The 16,941-nt window shown below is 44.4% G+C and overlaps 1 protein-coding gene across 2 annotated transcripts; it reads left to right on the top strand.

Moving 5' to 3' along the window:
• The first annotated feature begins 3,745 nt into the window (after positions 1-3,745).
• On the top strand, positions 3,746-16,941 carry LOC112221161 (EH domain-containing protein 1). 2 transcript variants are annotated; one of them, XM_024383303.2, is made up of 7 exons: positions 3,746-3,897; positions 4,223-4,655; positions 9,523-9,620; positions 12,147-12,388; positions 15,127-15,297; positions 15,545-15,709; positions 15,959-16,941. In XM_024383303.2, exons 2-7 carry the CDS (start codon positions 4,267-4,269, stop codon positions 16,496-16,498), a joined length of 1,605 nt encoding a protein of 534 aa, XP_024239071.1. In that variant the 5' UTR covers positions 3,746-3,897; positions 4,223-4,266; the 3' UTR covers positions 16,499-16,941. The 2 variants fall into 2 exon arrangements, with proteins under 2 accessions (XP_024239071.1, XP_024239069.1); XM_024383301.2 differs by lacking the exon at positions 3,746-3,897 and having other exon boundaries at positions 4,106-4,655.

The following is a 16,941-nucleotide window of genomic DNA, read 5'->3' as shown; positions in this document are numbered from 1 at the left end:
CCTTACACTAGCAGTATTGCGTATAACAGTTTGCATTATAGTTGTCCCCAGTCGTGTGTATAAACCCTGGATGACTGACAGGGGGTGCTGTAATGATGCCACCGCGCAGCCATCTTGAACGCTACATAAATGCATTTATTCATTCGTTTTTGACATGTTTATTATATTACAGAAAACCTTATTGCATACTTTTAAATGACATTATGTGAGCCAAACATACAAATAAAAAATAAATTAAAACATTTTCCTTTAAGTATTTTATTTGAGTACTAATGTTACTTTCCCCACTACAACAAAACATACTTAAATACATGTAATTTTGTTCTAGAAACATTTAATTGAAGTACTGTAGAATTCCATTCATTCCTATGGAGGACTGATCCTACTGGAGTTCCAATATGACCAACCGGTGGCTTCAAAGACTCTCAATGGCCAATACATTGCAACAGCAGTCCAGGGTTTGTATACATTATTGCTCGTCCCCGAAGATAAAATCTGTGAGGAGACTGTGGGTCTGTCTCTGTCCGTTAGGATGTTCTTTCTTACGTTATTCACACTTGATATATCAGACAGCACTGGCCCGATTTGGACTCAATTTAGGTGAATGATGCATTTACAAAATTGTTACTGATTGGGCAGATGGTGGTGCAATAAAAAGATACGCCCCTCAGCCCGTTTGACCTAAAGTCCTGAAATTCGTATATACTGTAGGTCCCTCAGGTATATAAAGAACGGTCCCTCCCCCCACATGAAACAAATTTGCCTCTGGGACACGTCTTTCATTATGGATTTTCTGGCATTTTGAATTTTGTGAAAAAACGATTAAAACGCTAACACAGACAGAAGTGGAAACCTATAAATATCTTTGATGATAGTCTTCTGGCACCTAATGACCGATCTGCACCAAACTTGATATGTGATATCTATGGTCAAAGGTCTCTCAAAGCAATATTTTTCAGACTAGAACCTAAAACAACATGGCTGGTATTGGCCAATAAACGTTCATGCCGGCGTGGTCTGGCACATAAATGCATGTGAATCACATAAATGCATATTCATATTATAACAACATTTGGCACACATGTTGCAAACACTGTCAACACTCAACACATGCAAAAACATTCATATCGACCTATAACGGGCACATTATAACGTGGCGCTATAACGGGCACATGTTTATATCTCTTGATCTGTTGACTCAAAGTGATAAAATTTGGCACACATGCTCAGGGAGATGAGTCTAGCTAACCCACTCAATATCTCAGACACCACTGGGACGATTTTGACGAAACTTGGGTGAATGAAGGCTCTTGCCATAGAGATCCATCGGTCATTTACAAAATGACATTGATTGGCTCAAGGGGGGCGCTGCATCCTTTGTGGGGGACAACATGTTTACTGTTGCCTTGTTTTATTATGGGTAAGCTCCACTTCTGTTTGCAGTTTGTTTTGTATCTATAGGTCTATCTGATTCCCAAGCATGTGTTTACTTTTACAATTTGGGTTTAGTGTGTGTCTGAGTGTGTATATTTTTGTTTAACTATCCTTGTCGGTCCCCATGAGGAAAAATGCTATTTTAGGCTTAGGGGTTAGGTTTAGCATTAGGGTTACAATAAGGGTTAGGATTATAATTATGGTAAGGTTTAGGGTTAGGAGTTAGGGTTAGGTATACTTTCAGGGTTAGGGGTTTGGGGTTAAGGTTAGACTTAGGGTTAAGGTTAGAGTTATGGTTAAATTAAGGGTTAAGGTTAGGGCTAGGGTTCGATTTAGGGTTGGGGTGAGGAAAAATAGGAATTTGGATGGGAACAAATTCTTTGGTCCCCACAAGGATAGCAGTAAAAAACTGTGTGTTTGTGTGTGTGTGCTGGTATGTGTGTACGTGTGTACGTGTGTATTGTGTGTACGTCTGCGGAGTCTGCTGAGGGGAAGATGGCTCATAATAATGGCTGGAACGGAGCAAATTAAATGGCATCAAATACATGGAAACCATGTACATGGAAACCATGTATTTGATGTGTTTTGATACCATTCCACTTCAGCCATTATCACAATCCCGTCCTCCCAAATGAAGGTGCCACCAACCTGCTGTGGTGTACGTGTGTGTCGGCTTTGTGTGCTTGCGAATGTCTTACTGCATGGCTATAGATGTTCAAACAGGATGCAAAGTTTATGGGCAGGGTCTGTTACATATTTACTGTATGTATAATGATTAATTTCTCTCTCGCTCTCACGGTCTTAAGCAGCCCTCGCTCACTTCCTTAACTAGTACTTTACTGAACTTCAGTTCCTGAGGGTGAGTAGGTTCAGTTTGTTTTTAAATTGTTATGTTTAAATCTCAACCTGTCTAGATTATGAGATCCCATTGGATGAGATGAAGACATTTAATCAATTGTAATAGATAATTCCATCCATAGTCAGTTTTATTTAGGACGCCGGAAGCCTTTCATCTTGGTTTCCTCTTCTTGTAACTGGCAGGCACAAAGAAAGTCAGCTGATAAGTGATTCAATGATTATCTGTAGTGATGTGTGAATTCCCTGATCAGAGAAAGAAACCCAAATGAATTTAAAAACATAGAAAGAGAGCAACATGTAAGACTGAAAGGTGAACAAAGTTGAAGGAGGAAATAAGGGGACAAAGTCACTCTCTCCTGAATTGTTTTATTGTTTTGTTTTGCAAAGCTGGAAGGGTGGAAGGTAAAGATCAGTGAGTCAAAGTCTATAGAGATTCTGGGAAGGACAGCGAGAAAGAGAAGGCCTAGGATTCTGGAACTAAAGGGTTAACAAATAATAACTGTTTTATAAGTTCAATACTGTTTGAAATCCTCTGAATTCAACAAATGTAATTGAATTCATGAATCCATATAAAAGTATTTAATTGATTGAAGTTGAATAACTGACCCCCCTTTACAGAAGAACCAGACATCCTCCTGTATGTGCTGAATGGGACCAACCCTTTGAGAACATTGCGCTGGTGGGCACAATCACCATGATTTTATTGCTACAGTTGAGTGATACACAATCTGTATTGTAAATTAGCAATAAGGTAGATCAAAGGAAATAATAAAATAAAGTAGGTGTCATTCTTAATAATGGTGTCTTAGCTCCATTATCACATGCTTTTTATGCAGTGCCATCACATGTTCAGATTTATGGCACAGTGTTGTAATTCTCTTTGATCAACAGGGGGCAGTCTAATCTCACGCTATATGACAAGACAATTTGAGACTTGTGATAAGAGTACGTAAATGGTTTACTATCGAATCATGTGGCTTTACTGCTGTGTGATAAAGTGCGCTATAACTCCAGTGTCTGGTGTCCGCTGGCTGTAACAGCATCTCCATATGGAATAGCTCAGGGTTCCAGTGGAGCTGCTGTTATGGGCGGAGAGACACCTCTGGTCATCACCCTGGGTGCACTGTGTAGACCTAAATCTACTGTATGATACGAATGTATTTATATTGTGTTTCTTTTCAGTGTTTCTTTTCACAATAAAGATACTGGCATTTACTGTAATTGTCTCTCTTGTTTAGTGTGTCTGGTCTTTACCACAGCCTACCACATATTTGGGCCAGCAATGAAGACACACACACATTTTTATTTGGCTATCAGACAGTGCATTATAGAGCTGAGTCCAACTTTTAAGGAATTGCGATAGTGAGGCCAAACCAGCAATGTGCTGCAGCTGTCATAAGACTGGGTAAGATGACGATGAGCCAATTGCCTGTTTCTTCATCCTCATTCCTCACTTTCATAATTTTGAGCGACGATTGGCCTACGCACTTCATTCATTCGGCGGGACTTTTATTTTGAAGTTCACATTCCACTTCCGCTTTCTGCGTGTCACACACACAAGTGTCAGCCAGCAGGTGAACGCGGTCACATAACTGTAAAGGACAGGTAAAAGTTATGTTTTCCTCCTTTTAAAGGATAGTGTGTTTTTATTATTAAATGTTTAAGAGAAATTACGCTCTCGACTTCTATGAAAGATTGCCAATAGCCGGCTAGATACATTCATTCTCAAATTACTGGAGAGGGATTGTGCTTGGTGCGTGATTGACTAGTAGTACAAACTAGTTGGGGCGTGTTTGGCTAGTCGGGAGGGAGGGACAATCAACACTTCAAGACTCGCCTACTTTAGCCAACGTTACTCTACTACTGTGATCTATGATAAGAGTTGCACTAACAACTTAGCCACATCGCCATCTCTCTCTGCTGTTTTCAGATCCAAAGTGACACTGCTGTGTCAAACCAGCTCAACAGCCCACCATGTTCCGCACTAGGGATAAAAAAACGCCAGAACCGTTCCAGGATGTTTCGCAAGGTTTGAAGAAACTTTACCGGACTAAACTCTTTCCCCTGGAGGACAGCTACCAATTCCACGACTTCCATTCACCGGCGCTCGAGGATGCGGACTTCGACAACAAACCCATGGTTCTTTTGGTCGGTCAGTACTCGACCGGGAAAACTACCTTTATTCGGCACCTGATGGAGCAAGACTTCCCCGGTATGAGGATCGGGCCCGAGCCGACGACAGACTCTTTCATAGCTGTGATGCACGGTGACCAGGACGGGATGATACCTGGCAACGCCTTGGTTGTCGACCCCAAAAAACCCTTCCGCAAACTCAACGCATTTGGTAACGCGTTCCTCAACAGGTAAATACTCATTCCAAGTTCCCACGCACCAGTAGGGGAGGGTATGCCTTTTGTAAAGTACAGTATACAAAAAGGCTATACCTCATACGTAGGACTAATAGCCAGCAGCTCATTTCATAACTTCATAACATTGTTACTTGATTGTTGATCACCTGATCTGATGAAGTGTCAGGTGACAGTCATAATGTCATTGACAGTGACACCACTCCCAGCATTCCATATAATACCTCCAGCACAAGCCTCTCCATGTAGGGACTCTTTGAAATAAAATCTCTACTGTTGCATCATATTCCTCCAGTCATTTAGCCCAAGGTGTTTATACCTTCAATTCATCACCACAACAGATTGTAGCCTCTGTTGCATCCACTACAAACACCTGTTTGTTAACCCACCTGGAAAAGTCACCTTGCCAAGTAGACAACCTTTTCCCCTTGGCTATATGAACAGTGTGTAACAGCACCTAGCCTAAACTAGGTGAGTCACATCCTAGTCTGGCTACACTGCAGCAGATTGATTTGGGCTCATGTCACTGTCAGGTAAATGAAAAAAAATATGAATGACTGTGTTTACAGTAGCCAGGCAACACAGTGAGTTATGTCTTCCTCTTAGTTGAATGGACATCCCAGGGCAGGCTACAGCTGCCACATCAGTAGTAACAGCTGGCCAACTCCCACTGTGGCTTCTGCCTGCTATGAGACGAAGTCAAAGTGCAGTGCTGGTATGTTCTTTATGGTATTGTGACAGCACAGTAAGTCAGAATCTAGGCTATAATGGTTGCAGGCAGCCTAATTCTGATATTTTGCCACTTAATTGGGCTCCCTGTCTAAACGCAGCCGATTAGTCAATACTCATCTGGTCTTCTTGTGTGTTAAATGACTCATTACCATGACAAATCAAAGTGATTCAGTGGTCCAGACTGCTCTATGGCACATTCTGACACCACAGTCAGTTGTTCTAGTCTGTTCTATATGGCATTATGACAACAATCAATGGGAGTTTGTCTGTCCTGGGGCTTTATGTGTGCTTTTGTTTTCTTTCAGACTTCAAACTAGGGCTGGGAATTGCCAGGGACCTGACAATAGGCATCGGCTAATGGGGATCCCAATCATATCCCATCTCTAAATAAACCAAATTATCACTACTGAGGTGCAATAGGATGTGTAGGCTATTATGATTCTCCCCATTTTCTACATGTATTATTAAGATCCGATGCTGTGATTTTTATTGCGATTTAATGTTCCAAACGTATTACTCACCATGCGTCTGCTGCAGTGGGACAAGAGCCATGAGAAAACTGGTTTTGATCAGTAATGGAAATAAAAGTGCTGAAAACAAATTAGCTCCCTAATTACAAAGAAGATGGAGAACAAACTATGAAGGAAGAATCCTGGCATTTTGGTGGAGGTACAGCCAACAAGTGCCAAAATTATATTGTCAAAAACAATACTATATGAAATATCGTCAAATATTATCCTGATATGTAACTTTTTCTTTTCTTCCCCCATCACTACTTTAAACACAGAATCCCTCAAGGTTGGTTTATTGCAGTGTCCTTTACTGAAGTAGTCCTTCTTTCTAATGGATATCTCCTCTCTGTGAGAGCTTGGCTGTCACCACAAGACACAGCACCTAAACAGATGGTTAGATAAACCTGGCCTTGTCTCTCTCTGTGCTACAGACTGACTGGACAGGTTTTTAGAGGAAGTCATGTGCTCAACCTGGCAATAGGTCATTTCCTCAACCCCAGATTAGCTGTGGTGCTTCGCACACCGCCATATGCTGGTTCAAGACACATGGGTCACCACTGATACTGGACTACACTGCTGCTCACTCCTGTTCTGGGGTACTACATTGCCCAGGATGCATCTGTAAAATTGATTTCTGTTGCCTCATAGCAGAGAAAGTCAATGAGGGTCAATTGATAATTAGCCTCGCTTAGAGGCTAATTGATGAGATGAACAAGGCGTCACAAGGCCCATTAGACAGGGCTGTTTCACAACAAGACTGATGACTATTGTAACTGAGGGATCAGCACAGACACAGATGGTGAGAATTATAGATCTATAACCATAGTGTTGGCCTTTAATTACCACAACCAGCCATCGGCCTCTCGCTCTCTCTCTCTCTCTCTCTCTCTCTCTGTGTGTGTGTGTGAGTCCACAATGGTTGTAGTAAGAGTCAGCGGGATGGGGTTCCGTTTTACTGAACTCAGCCTGTTATTTCAGGACACTGACTGACTGCACATTACTGCATGGGGTCTTCCAGTAACATCTCAAAGGAAAATGTTAAGTACTTGGGCCTACTTGTCTTGCACACAATGTCCTCAAGCCTCATAGTATTTCTTCACTTTGGGGAGTTGTGGGGCTGCCTGATGAAGGGTTCGGAGAGGGGAGAAGGGATGGGGGTTACTGTTTGAGTAGTGTCTGGTGGAGCGGGAGAGATTCTGAGGTTAGCACAGTTGTGCTGAGCTTTGTGTGAAAAATATTAGATCAACTGGAAGGCTCTGACTTTCAAATCCCATTTGTCAACAACGGGTGTAGACTGAACAACGGGTGTAGACTGAACAACGGGTGTAGACTGAACAACGGGTGTAGACTGAACAACGGGTGTAGACTGATGGTGAAATGCTTACTTGCAGGCCTTTCCCAACAACGCAGAGAGAAACATTGAAAAATAATAGAAAGATAATAACACAAGGAACAAATACACAGTGAGTGATGATATGTACATGTAGACGGGGGTAAAGTGACTAGGCCACAGGATAGATAAACAGTAGCAGCAGCGTATGTGATGAGTTAAACAATTTAGTGTGTTAGGGGGTGGGGGGGTATTGCAGATAGTCCGGGTGGCTATTTGGTTAACTATTTAGAAATCTTATGGCTGTTCAGGGTCCTGTTGGGAGTCATGTTGGTTCCAGACTTGGTCTATGACTTGATGTAGAACTTTTTGAGGATCTGAGGGCCCATGACAAATCTTTTCAGGCTCCTGAGGGGGAAGAGGTGTTGTGCCTTCTCAATGACTGTGTTGGTGTGTGTGTGTGGACCATGTTAATTCCTTAGTGATGTGGACCCTGTAGTCCACGATCAGCTCCTTTGCTGACATTGAGGGAAAGATTGTTGTCCTGGCACCACACTGCCAGTTCACTGACCTCCCGCGAATGGTTTTCCCTCTGTAATCTGTGATAGTTTGCAAGCCCTGCCATATCCGACTAGCGTCAGAGCCAGCGTAGTAGGATTCCATCTTAGTCCTGTATTGACGCTTTGCCTGTTTGATTCCTAGGCTTAGGTCATAGCAGGATTTCTTATAAGCTTCAGGATTAGTGTTCCGCACCTTGAAAGCGTCAGCTCCAGCCTTTAGCTCAGTGCAGATGTAGCCTGTAACCAATAGCTTCTGGTTGGGATATGTAATATTCCTTTTGTGATATGATACTCTAGAAGAGGAATTTTCACACCCCTATTTATTTTACTTCTTGTTTGCCTTAAATTTCCTCTCCTATGAGTGTTTGTGTGATAATTTAAGCTAAGAGCTTAGTTATACTTGTATTGTGACCTAATGCCTGTAGTATAATGTCCAGAATATAAGTTCTGAGGGAGCGGTGAGGGAGCGGAGTTCTGGGGGAGCGGTGGGGCAGCGGAGTTCTGGGGAAGCGGTGGGGCAGTGGAGTTCTGAGGGAGTTCTGGGGGAGCGTGAGGGAGCGGTTCTGGGGAAGCGGTGGGGCAGCGGAGTTCTGGGGGAGCGGTGGGGCAGCGGAGTTCTGGGGGAGCGGTGAGGGAGCGGTGGGGCAGCGGAGTTCTGGGAGCGGTGGGGCAGTTCTGGGGGAGCGGAGTTCTGGGGGAGCGGAGTTCTGGGGGAGCGGAGTTCTGGGGAGCGGTGGGGCAGGGAGCGGTGGGGGAGCGGAGTTCTGGGGAGCGGTGGGGAGCGGAGTTCTGGGGAGAGCGGTGAGGGAGCGGTGGGGAGCGGTGGGGAGCGGAGTTCTGAGGGAGCGGTGGGGCAGCGGAGTTCTGGGGGAGCGGAGTTCTGGGGGAGCGGTGGGGAGCGGAGTTCTGGGGGAGCGGAGTTCTGGGGGCAGCGGAGGGGGCAGCGGAGTTCTGGGGGAGCGGAGTTCTGGGGAGCGGAGTTCTGGGGAGCGGAGTTCTGGGGGCGGTGGGGAGCGGAGTTCTGGGGAGCGGTGAGGGAGCGGTGGGGCAGCGGAGTTCTGGGGGAGCGGAGTTCTGGGGGCGGTGGGGGAGCTGGGGAGCGGGGGGCAGCGGAGTTCTGGGGGAGCGGTGGGGGAGCGGAGTTCTGGGGGAGCGGTGGGGAGCGGAGTTCTGGGGGAGTTCTGGGGAGCGGAGTTCTGAGGGAGTTCTGGGGGAGTTCGGGGGAGCGGAGTTCTGGGATGAGCAGGAAAATAAGTGGTTAAACGTAACAATTGTTGTTCCTGCTTGAGGAAACTGCAGTCTTCTGTTTGACCGACCTAGCCCTCTCTCTCCAGATACTAAACATGTTGTTTTCTCTGTGTGTGTCATGATTTGCTCCCAATTATACACTTACCCACTTGAAGTTTTAGGCTGAGGGACATTATGTTTGGGCTGACTAATGCACGACTATAATATGATGTATTGTTTAGGCTTGCCAGTGAGTCAAGGTTATTCATAAATTAGTTATTCTATGGACAATTTAGTAAATTATGCAGCATTTAACTCTCACAAACTTGTTTTTGAATTTTGTTTTGTTCCACTTCTAGGCAAACCATTCAATTCCCATTTCTAGCCGTGACAGGTTGACTGTAAGCAGTTTAGATGTAGATTAATGCCTGTCTTTGTTCCATCATCCCTTTCTCTTTATTTCTACCTCTTTCACTTCCACCCTCCACTCCATCTCCTTGCAGATTTACGTGTGCTCAGATGTCCAACCCGGTCCTGGAGAGCATCAGTATCATCGATACCCCTGGAATCCTGTCGGGAGAGAAACAGAGGATAAGCAGAGGTCAGCCTCACACCCACGCAAAACACTTGCTTTTATGTTTTTTTCCACAGTTCTCTATAAAGGTGTCAACCACTAAGTGGGTCAGGGGTAACACAGGCAATTTAAACCTCACCTAAGATGAGAGAATAGTATGCAAGACTTCTCTTTTCTGTTAAGAGAAGTACAACTAATGCAACTGACTCTTATGACATTTGGGGTCCTAGGAAGGGAAGCTGACTAGAACTGAGATGACTGTGAGTTTCCCCACAATCCCCATGTTGCACATTTTCTGATAATGTTCAGCCAATATCTTATTGGCTCATTCTGCTAATACTATTTGGTCATATAATTGCTTATTGGGTCATTTTTTTTCCCCCACTTCAAGTGAAAGGTTGAGAGATCCAATTGTATTTGTCACATCATGCTTCATAAGCAACAAGTGTAGCCTAACAGTGAGTTGCAGAGTTGAATGCTTAGTGTGTGTGTATATATATATATATATATATGTTTTTTTTTTTTTTTTAAGAAATCGTGACACCAGAAGTAAATACACAGTGAATAACAAGTAAAAAATAACATGGCTATATACAAGGAGTACCAGGTACATATGGGTAGTGTTAAAGTGACTAGGCAACAGGATCAATGATAGACAGCAGAAGTGTATTTGGTGTCTGGCGTCAGTATGCATGTGTGCCCGTGTTATGTGTATGTGTCATAAGAATGTGTGGGTTAGAAAAAGAAGTAAATGCAGGTACTCCGATTAGCTATTTAGCAGTCTTATGGCTTGGGTGTAGAAGCTGTTCATGTTTCTGTTGGTTCCAGACATGAACAGAATCTACCCCCAAGCAAAAAGACTGCTAAACAAGACTGCTAGAGAGCTGGGCAGAGATCCCAAGAGAGTAGAGACAAGGAAAGAAGGGACAACATGGAGAAGTATGATAGAGAGAAACATAGCTAAGAGCTATGAGATGAGGGGAAAGTATGAGAGATGAACATAGCTAAGAGCTATGAGATGAGGGGAAAGTATGAGATACATAAACATAGCTAAGAGCTATGAGATGAGGGGAAAGTATGAGATACATAAACATAGCTAAGAGCTATGAGATGAGGGGAAAGTATGAGATACATAAACATAGCTAAGAGCTATGAGATGAGGGGAAAGTATGAGATACATAAACATAGCTAAGAGCTATGAGATGAGGGGAAAGTATGAGATACATAAACATAGCTAAGAGCTATGAGATGAGGGGAAAGTATGAGAGATAAACATAGCTAAGAGCTATGAGATGAGGAGCAGAGGGAACATATGAGAGATAAACATAGCTAAGAGCTATGAGAGGAGGAGCAGAGGGAACATATGAGAGATAAACATAGCTAAGAGCTATGAGAGGAGGAGCAGAGGGAACATATGAGAGATAAACATAGCTAAGAGCTATGAGAGGAGGAGCAGAGGGCAAGTGTGTGTAAATGCATACATCTATGTGTGTCAAGATGACCCTATTTAGACTTTGGGGGTGAAATGCTGTACTTCAATACCACATGCATACCTCAGACCGCTATCATTCCACACACACAGCTGACTGTATTGTTCATCGGGGGTATGACAGTGCCGGGGGCTGGTGTTGTGTGTGTTAGAAGCAACAGTTGTTGGTAGACTGGAGAGCGTGGTGCAGTAGTCATTGTGTGGAGACAGTTGTTTCAAACTCCATTTGATGGAAAGAATGTCCTCTAAATCCCACAGGCCTCTGACTTTCAGATTCCCAGATTCCCCCATCTCTCTCCGTCTCCCCCATCTCTCTCTCTCTCTCTCTCTTTCTCTCTCTCTCCTGTTTTGATATGCTAGTGTTATGATTTCCCTTTCTCCTCTCTGTCTGTGATTGTCTCTTTCACTCACTTTCTCTTGCTCTCATTTGTTCTCTCCCACTCACTCTTTCCACTGGCCCTCCCACCCCCCTGACACACACATGCACAAAGCCTACCCCTGGAATGCGTGTGCAGCAGATCTGGTGCTGATTGTGTGGCCAGCTGCGTAGATTAGCTTTTTAGACTGACTGCCTGCATTCTTCTCCGATCAGATGACGGCACTAATCAAAACCATAATTCCCACCTCTATTTCTCTTCCTTTGTATTTTTAAAGAGCCTCGGCTCGCTGCGCCAGAACTCCCCAGGCTTCTGTTCAGAAATGGAAAAGCCTCTCTGTTCCTATTGCTTTTCAGACTCCTCTGTTTCCTGTTGTTTTTTAAATAGGCTAAAGAGGATGGCACTGAACACGTTTGAATATTTGGACAGTATCAGAGACGTTTTGAAACATGCTGCATAGGTTCTATACTTTCAGTATGTCCATCAGTAGTGTTGTCCATTATAGGGTCATGTTAGCCACAATACACCACAACCCACACCATCAAAACCCAATATCCACTTTTCCTATTCATTTTGTCATCATCTTTCTCCCCACAATCTCATTTGGGGTTCCTCCTCAACATAAGTCTTGCTGATAGACAGCCCAGACTGTGTGAATCCAGCGTAACCTGCCTTGCCGCTCTACAGGGTATGACTTTGCAGCAGTACTGGAGTGGTTTGCGGAGCGTGTGGACCGCATCATCCTCCTGTTTGACGCCCACAAGCTGGACATCTCAGACGAGTTCTCTGAGGTGATACGCGCCCTGAAGAACCACGAGGACAAGATGCGCGTGGTGCTGAACAAGGCTGACCAGATCAACACGCAGCAGCTGATGAGGGTCTACGGTGCCCTCATGTGGTCGCTGGGGAAGATCATCAACACCCCCGAGGTGACTTATTATTTGTTTTATTTCGACAAAGATGTGCCTGAAATCGCACCCTATTCCCTATATAGTTCACTACGTTCCTTATACTTCACTACTTTCCTTATATAGTACACTACTTTCCTTATATAGTACACTACTTTCCTTATATAGTACACTACTTTCCTTATATAGTACACTACTTTCCCTATATAGTTCACTACTTTCCCACAATCAAAAGTAACTCTATATTGGGAGTAGGGTGCCATATCAGATGCAGACATTTTTAAATACATATAGAGTTGCCTTTAGCTGTCGGATGACAACAAAACAAAACAAATTTTAGGATAAAAGAAACAGGAAAGTCTAACAACTTCTTTCCATTGTGTTCTCTCTGGGGTCACCCACACTACTCTAAGTTGCTTTGGACAAAGGTGTGCTAAATGGCATATACACTACTGTTCAAAAGTTTGGGGCCACAATGGACAATCTTTTTATTCTGAGATATGGCTTTTTCTTTGCAACTCTGCCTAGAAGGCCAGCATCCCGGAGTCGCCTCTTCACTGTTGATGTTGAGATTGGTGTTTTGCGGGTACTATTAAAGGAAGCTGGCGGTTGAGGATTTGTGAGGTGTCTGTTTCTTAAACTAGACAATCTAATGTACTTGTCCTCTTGCTCAGTTGTGCACAGGGGCCTCCCACTCCTCTTTCTATTCTGGTTAGAGCCAGTTTGTTCTGTGAAGGGAGTAGTACACAGCGTTGTATGAGCTCTTCAGTTTCTTCTAAATTTCTTGCATGGAATAGCCTTCATTTCTCAGAACAAGAATAGACTGATGAGTTTCAGAAGAAAGTCTTTATTTCTGGCCATTTTCAGCCTGTAATCGAACCCACAAATGCTGATGGTCCAGATACTCAACTAGTCTAAAGAAGGCCAGTTTTATTGCTTCTTCAATTAGCACAACAGTTTTCAGCTGTGCTAATATAATTGCAAAAAGGTTTTCTAATGATCAATTAGCCTTTTAAAATTATATGGATTAGCTAACACAACGAGAATACAGGAGTGATGGTTGCTGATAATGGGTCTCTGTATGCCTATGTAGATATTCCATAAAAAATCAGCCATTTCCAGCTACAATAGTCATTTACAACAATGTCTACACTGTATTTCTGATCAATTTGATGTTATTTTACTGGACAGATGTGCTTTTCTTTCAAAAACAAGGACATTTCTAAATGACCCCAACATTTGAACGTGTGTGTGTGTGTGTGTGTGTGTGTGTGTGTGTGTGTGTGTGTGTACATAAACTCAGCAAAAAAAGAAACGTCTCTTTTTCAGGACCCTGTCTTCCAAAGATAATTCATAAAAATCCAAATAACTTCACAGATCTTGATTGTAAAGGGTTTAAACACAGTTTCCCATGCTTGTTCAATGAACCATAAACAATTAATGAACATGCACCTGTGGAACGGTCGTTAAGACACTAACAGCTTACAGACGGTAGGCAATTAAGGTCACAGTTATGAGAACTTAGGACACTAAAGAGGCCTTTCTACTGACTCTGGAAAAACACAAAAAGAAAGATGCCCAGGGTCCCTGCTCATCTGTGTGAATGTACCTTAGGCATGCTGCAAGGAGGGATGAGGACTGCAGATGTGGCCAGGGCAATAAATTGCAATGTCCGTACTGTGAGACGCCTAAGACAGCGCTACAGGGAGACAGGACGGACAGCTGATCGTCCTCGCAGTGGCAGACCACGTGTAACGACACCTGCACAGGATCTGTACATCCGAACATCACACCTACCAGAACCAGGAATGCACAATCCCTCCATCAGTGATCTGACTGTCCGCAATAGGCTGGACTGAGGGCTTGTAGGCCTGTTGTAAGGCAGGTCCTCACCAGACATCACCGGCAACAACGTCGCCTATGGGCACAAACCCACCCTCACTGGACCAGACAGGACTGACAAAAAGTGCTCTTCACTGACGAGTCGGATGTTTTGTCTCACCAGGGGTGATGGTCGGATTTGCGTTTATCGTCCAAGGAATGAGCGTTACACCGAGGCCTGTACTCTGGAGCGGGATCGAGGTGGAGGGTCCGTCATGGTCTGGGGCGGTGTGTCACAGCATCATTAGACTGAGCTTGTTGTCATTGCAGGCATTCTCAATGCTGTGCGTTACAGGGAAGACATTCTCCTCCCTCATGTGGTACCCTTCCTGCAGGCTAATCCTGACATGACCCTCCAGCATGGCAATGCCACCAGCCATACTGCTCATTCTGTGCATGATTTCCTGCAAGATAAAAATGTCAGTGTTCTGCCATGGCCAGTGAAGAGCCCGGATCTCAATCCCATTGAGCACATCTGGGACCTGTTGGATCAGACGGTGAGGGCCATTCACCCCCACAGAAATGACCGGGAACTTGCAGGTGCCTTGGTGGAAGCGTGGGGTAACATCTCACAGCAGGAACTGGCAAATATGGTGCAGTCCATGAGGAGGAGATGCACTGCAGTACTTAATGCAGCTGGTGGCCAAACCAGATAATGACTGTTACTTTTGATTTTGCCCCCCCCCCCTTTGTTCAGGGACACATTATTCCATTTGTTAGTCACATGTCTGTGGAACTTGTTCAGTTTATGTCTGTTGTTGAATCCTGTTATGTTCATACAAATATTTACACATGTCAAGTTTGCTGAAAATAAACACAGTTGACAGTGAGAGGCCGTTTCCTTTTTTTGCTGAGTGTGTGTGTATTGTGGTCCTCAGGTGGTGAGGGTGTACATCGGGTCGTTCTGGGCCCAGCCTCTCCTGATCCCTGACAACAGGAAGCTGTTTGAGGCTGAGGAACAGGACTTGTTCCAGGACATCCAGGGGCTTCCCCGGAATGCAGCAATACGGAAACTCAATGACCTCATCAAGAGGGCACGGCTGGCTAAGGTGAGACGGGATGGGGGAGGGTTCCCAGATGGGTGTAGGGAAGGTGTGATGGAATATCCAAGAGGGCACTTTAGCAGAGAGGAGCAGAGTTAAAGTTAGTAGTATTTTGTTGTGGGTCAACCGGTAGTTTCTAAAGGATGTTTGAACCCTTGTCCATGCTTTCATCTTTAGGTTTATTATGGCAGAATATCAGTCTGGGTCAACAACTTGTTTCTAAAGGTTGTGTGACCTTTGAACCCTTGTCCAGGTCCATGCCTACATCATCAGCTCTTTGAAGAAGGAGATGCCCAGTGTGTTTGGGAAGGAGAACAAGAAGAAGGAGCTGATCGCCAACCTGGGAGAGACGTATCTGAAGATAGAGAGGGAACATCAGATCTCCCCTGGAGACTTCCCTAAACTCAAGAAGATGCAGGTGAGATGGAGCCTCTGAATCCATATCTAGTTTAGCCTTTGTTTACCATCAACTTTTCTCTGAGGATAGTTTCCGTACACACATCCACATCAGAGGTTAATGAATGTGACTCTACAAACTGAAGCGTTATCCTATCCTCCATATTATGTTGTTGAAGAAATGAAGACCATCCATTGATGAACACATTCTTTATTAATGACATCAGACCTTTAACATAGTATACATCTCCCCTCTCCTTCATCTCTGTAGGAGCTCCTGGCTGGCCACGACTTCTCTAAGTTCTCTACCATGAAGCCCAAGCTGCTAGAGGCTGTGGAGGACATGTTGGCCAACGACATCGCCCGCCTCATGACACTGGTCCGCCAGGAGGAAGCCGCCATGCCCAGCCAGGCTGTCCACGGAGGCGCCTTCGAGGGCACCATGTCTGGCCCCTTCGGCCACGGCTACGGAGAGGGAGCCGGGGAAGGCATCGACGAGCTGGAGTGGGTGGTGGGCAGGGACAAACCCTCATACGATGAGATTTTCTACACGCTGTCGCCGATCAATGGTAAAGTGTCAGGCGCGGCAGCCAAGAAGGAGATGGTGAAGTCCAAGCTGCCCAACACGGTCCTCGGCAAGATCTGGAAGCTGGCCGACGTGGATAAGGATGGTTACCTGGACGACGAGGAGTTTGCGTTGGCCAATCACCTGATCAAGGTGAAGCTGGAGGGGCATGAGCTGCCGGGGAAGCTTCCGGAACACCTAGTGCCACCTTCTAAACGCCACCAGGAGATTGATATGGGAGAGTGATATGGGACTGGAAGGAAGGGAGAAAACCACAATCTAATGAGCCAGGAACAGACTGGGGAGGGCTGGGTTAAGGATGGGTTGTTTTGAGGCATGGGGGAAAATGTTTCTGAAGATTAGCTGAGGGATGGTTGGGCGGGTGGAGAGTTGGTACTTATGAATGGACATTAACGGAACGAAATGGGTTGATTGCTGCATGAGGGAATGGGATGGGGAAACTTGCTAAATAAATGTTTTGCAAATATATCAGATCCAAAAAATATACTGTCCATATGTTGATCCAAAGAGACATAATTAACATACTTTTTGAAGAAAAAAAACAATTCTAAATTAGAATATTTTATCTATATTTTTGTATTTCCCGTCTGTTTACTATGGGATGCATTCAAATGCTTCCATTTTATTATTTTCTCAGATGAATTAAAAGGAAATATTTATCCCAAGAA

The sequence above is a fragment of the Oncorhynchus tshawytscha genome, linkage group LG21 (genome assembly GCF_018296145.1).
Source record: "Oncorhynchus tshawytscha isolate Ot180627B linkage group LG21, Otsh_v2.0, whole genome shotgun sequence".
Lineage (NCBI taxonomy): Eukaryota > Metazoa > Chordata > Actinopteri > Salmoniformes > Salmonidae > Oncorhynchus > Oncorhynchus tshawytscha.
This window is presented reverse-complemented; position numbering and strand designations above follow the sequence as displayed.

What these genes read in the sequence shown, in the direction of transcription:
- LOC112221161 (XM_024383303.2), top strand. Translation starts at nt 4,267, where the DNA reads ATGTTCCGCACTAGGGATAAAAAAACGCCAGAACCGTTCCAGGATGTT. An exon ending in AGATCATCAACACCCCCGAG is followed by an intron (nt 12,389 to 15,126) that starts GTGACTTATTAT and finishes TGTGGTCCTCAG; the next exon opens with GTGGTGAGGGTGTACATCGG. An exon ending in AGAGGGCACGGCTGGCTAAG is followed by an intron (nt 15,298 to 15,544) that starts GTGAGACGGGAT and finishes ACCCTTGTCCAG; the next exon opens with GTCCATGCCTACATCATCAG.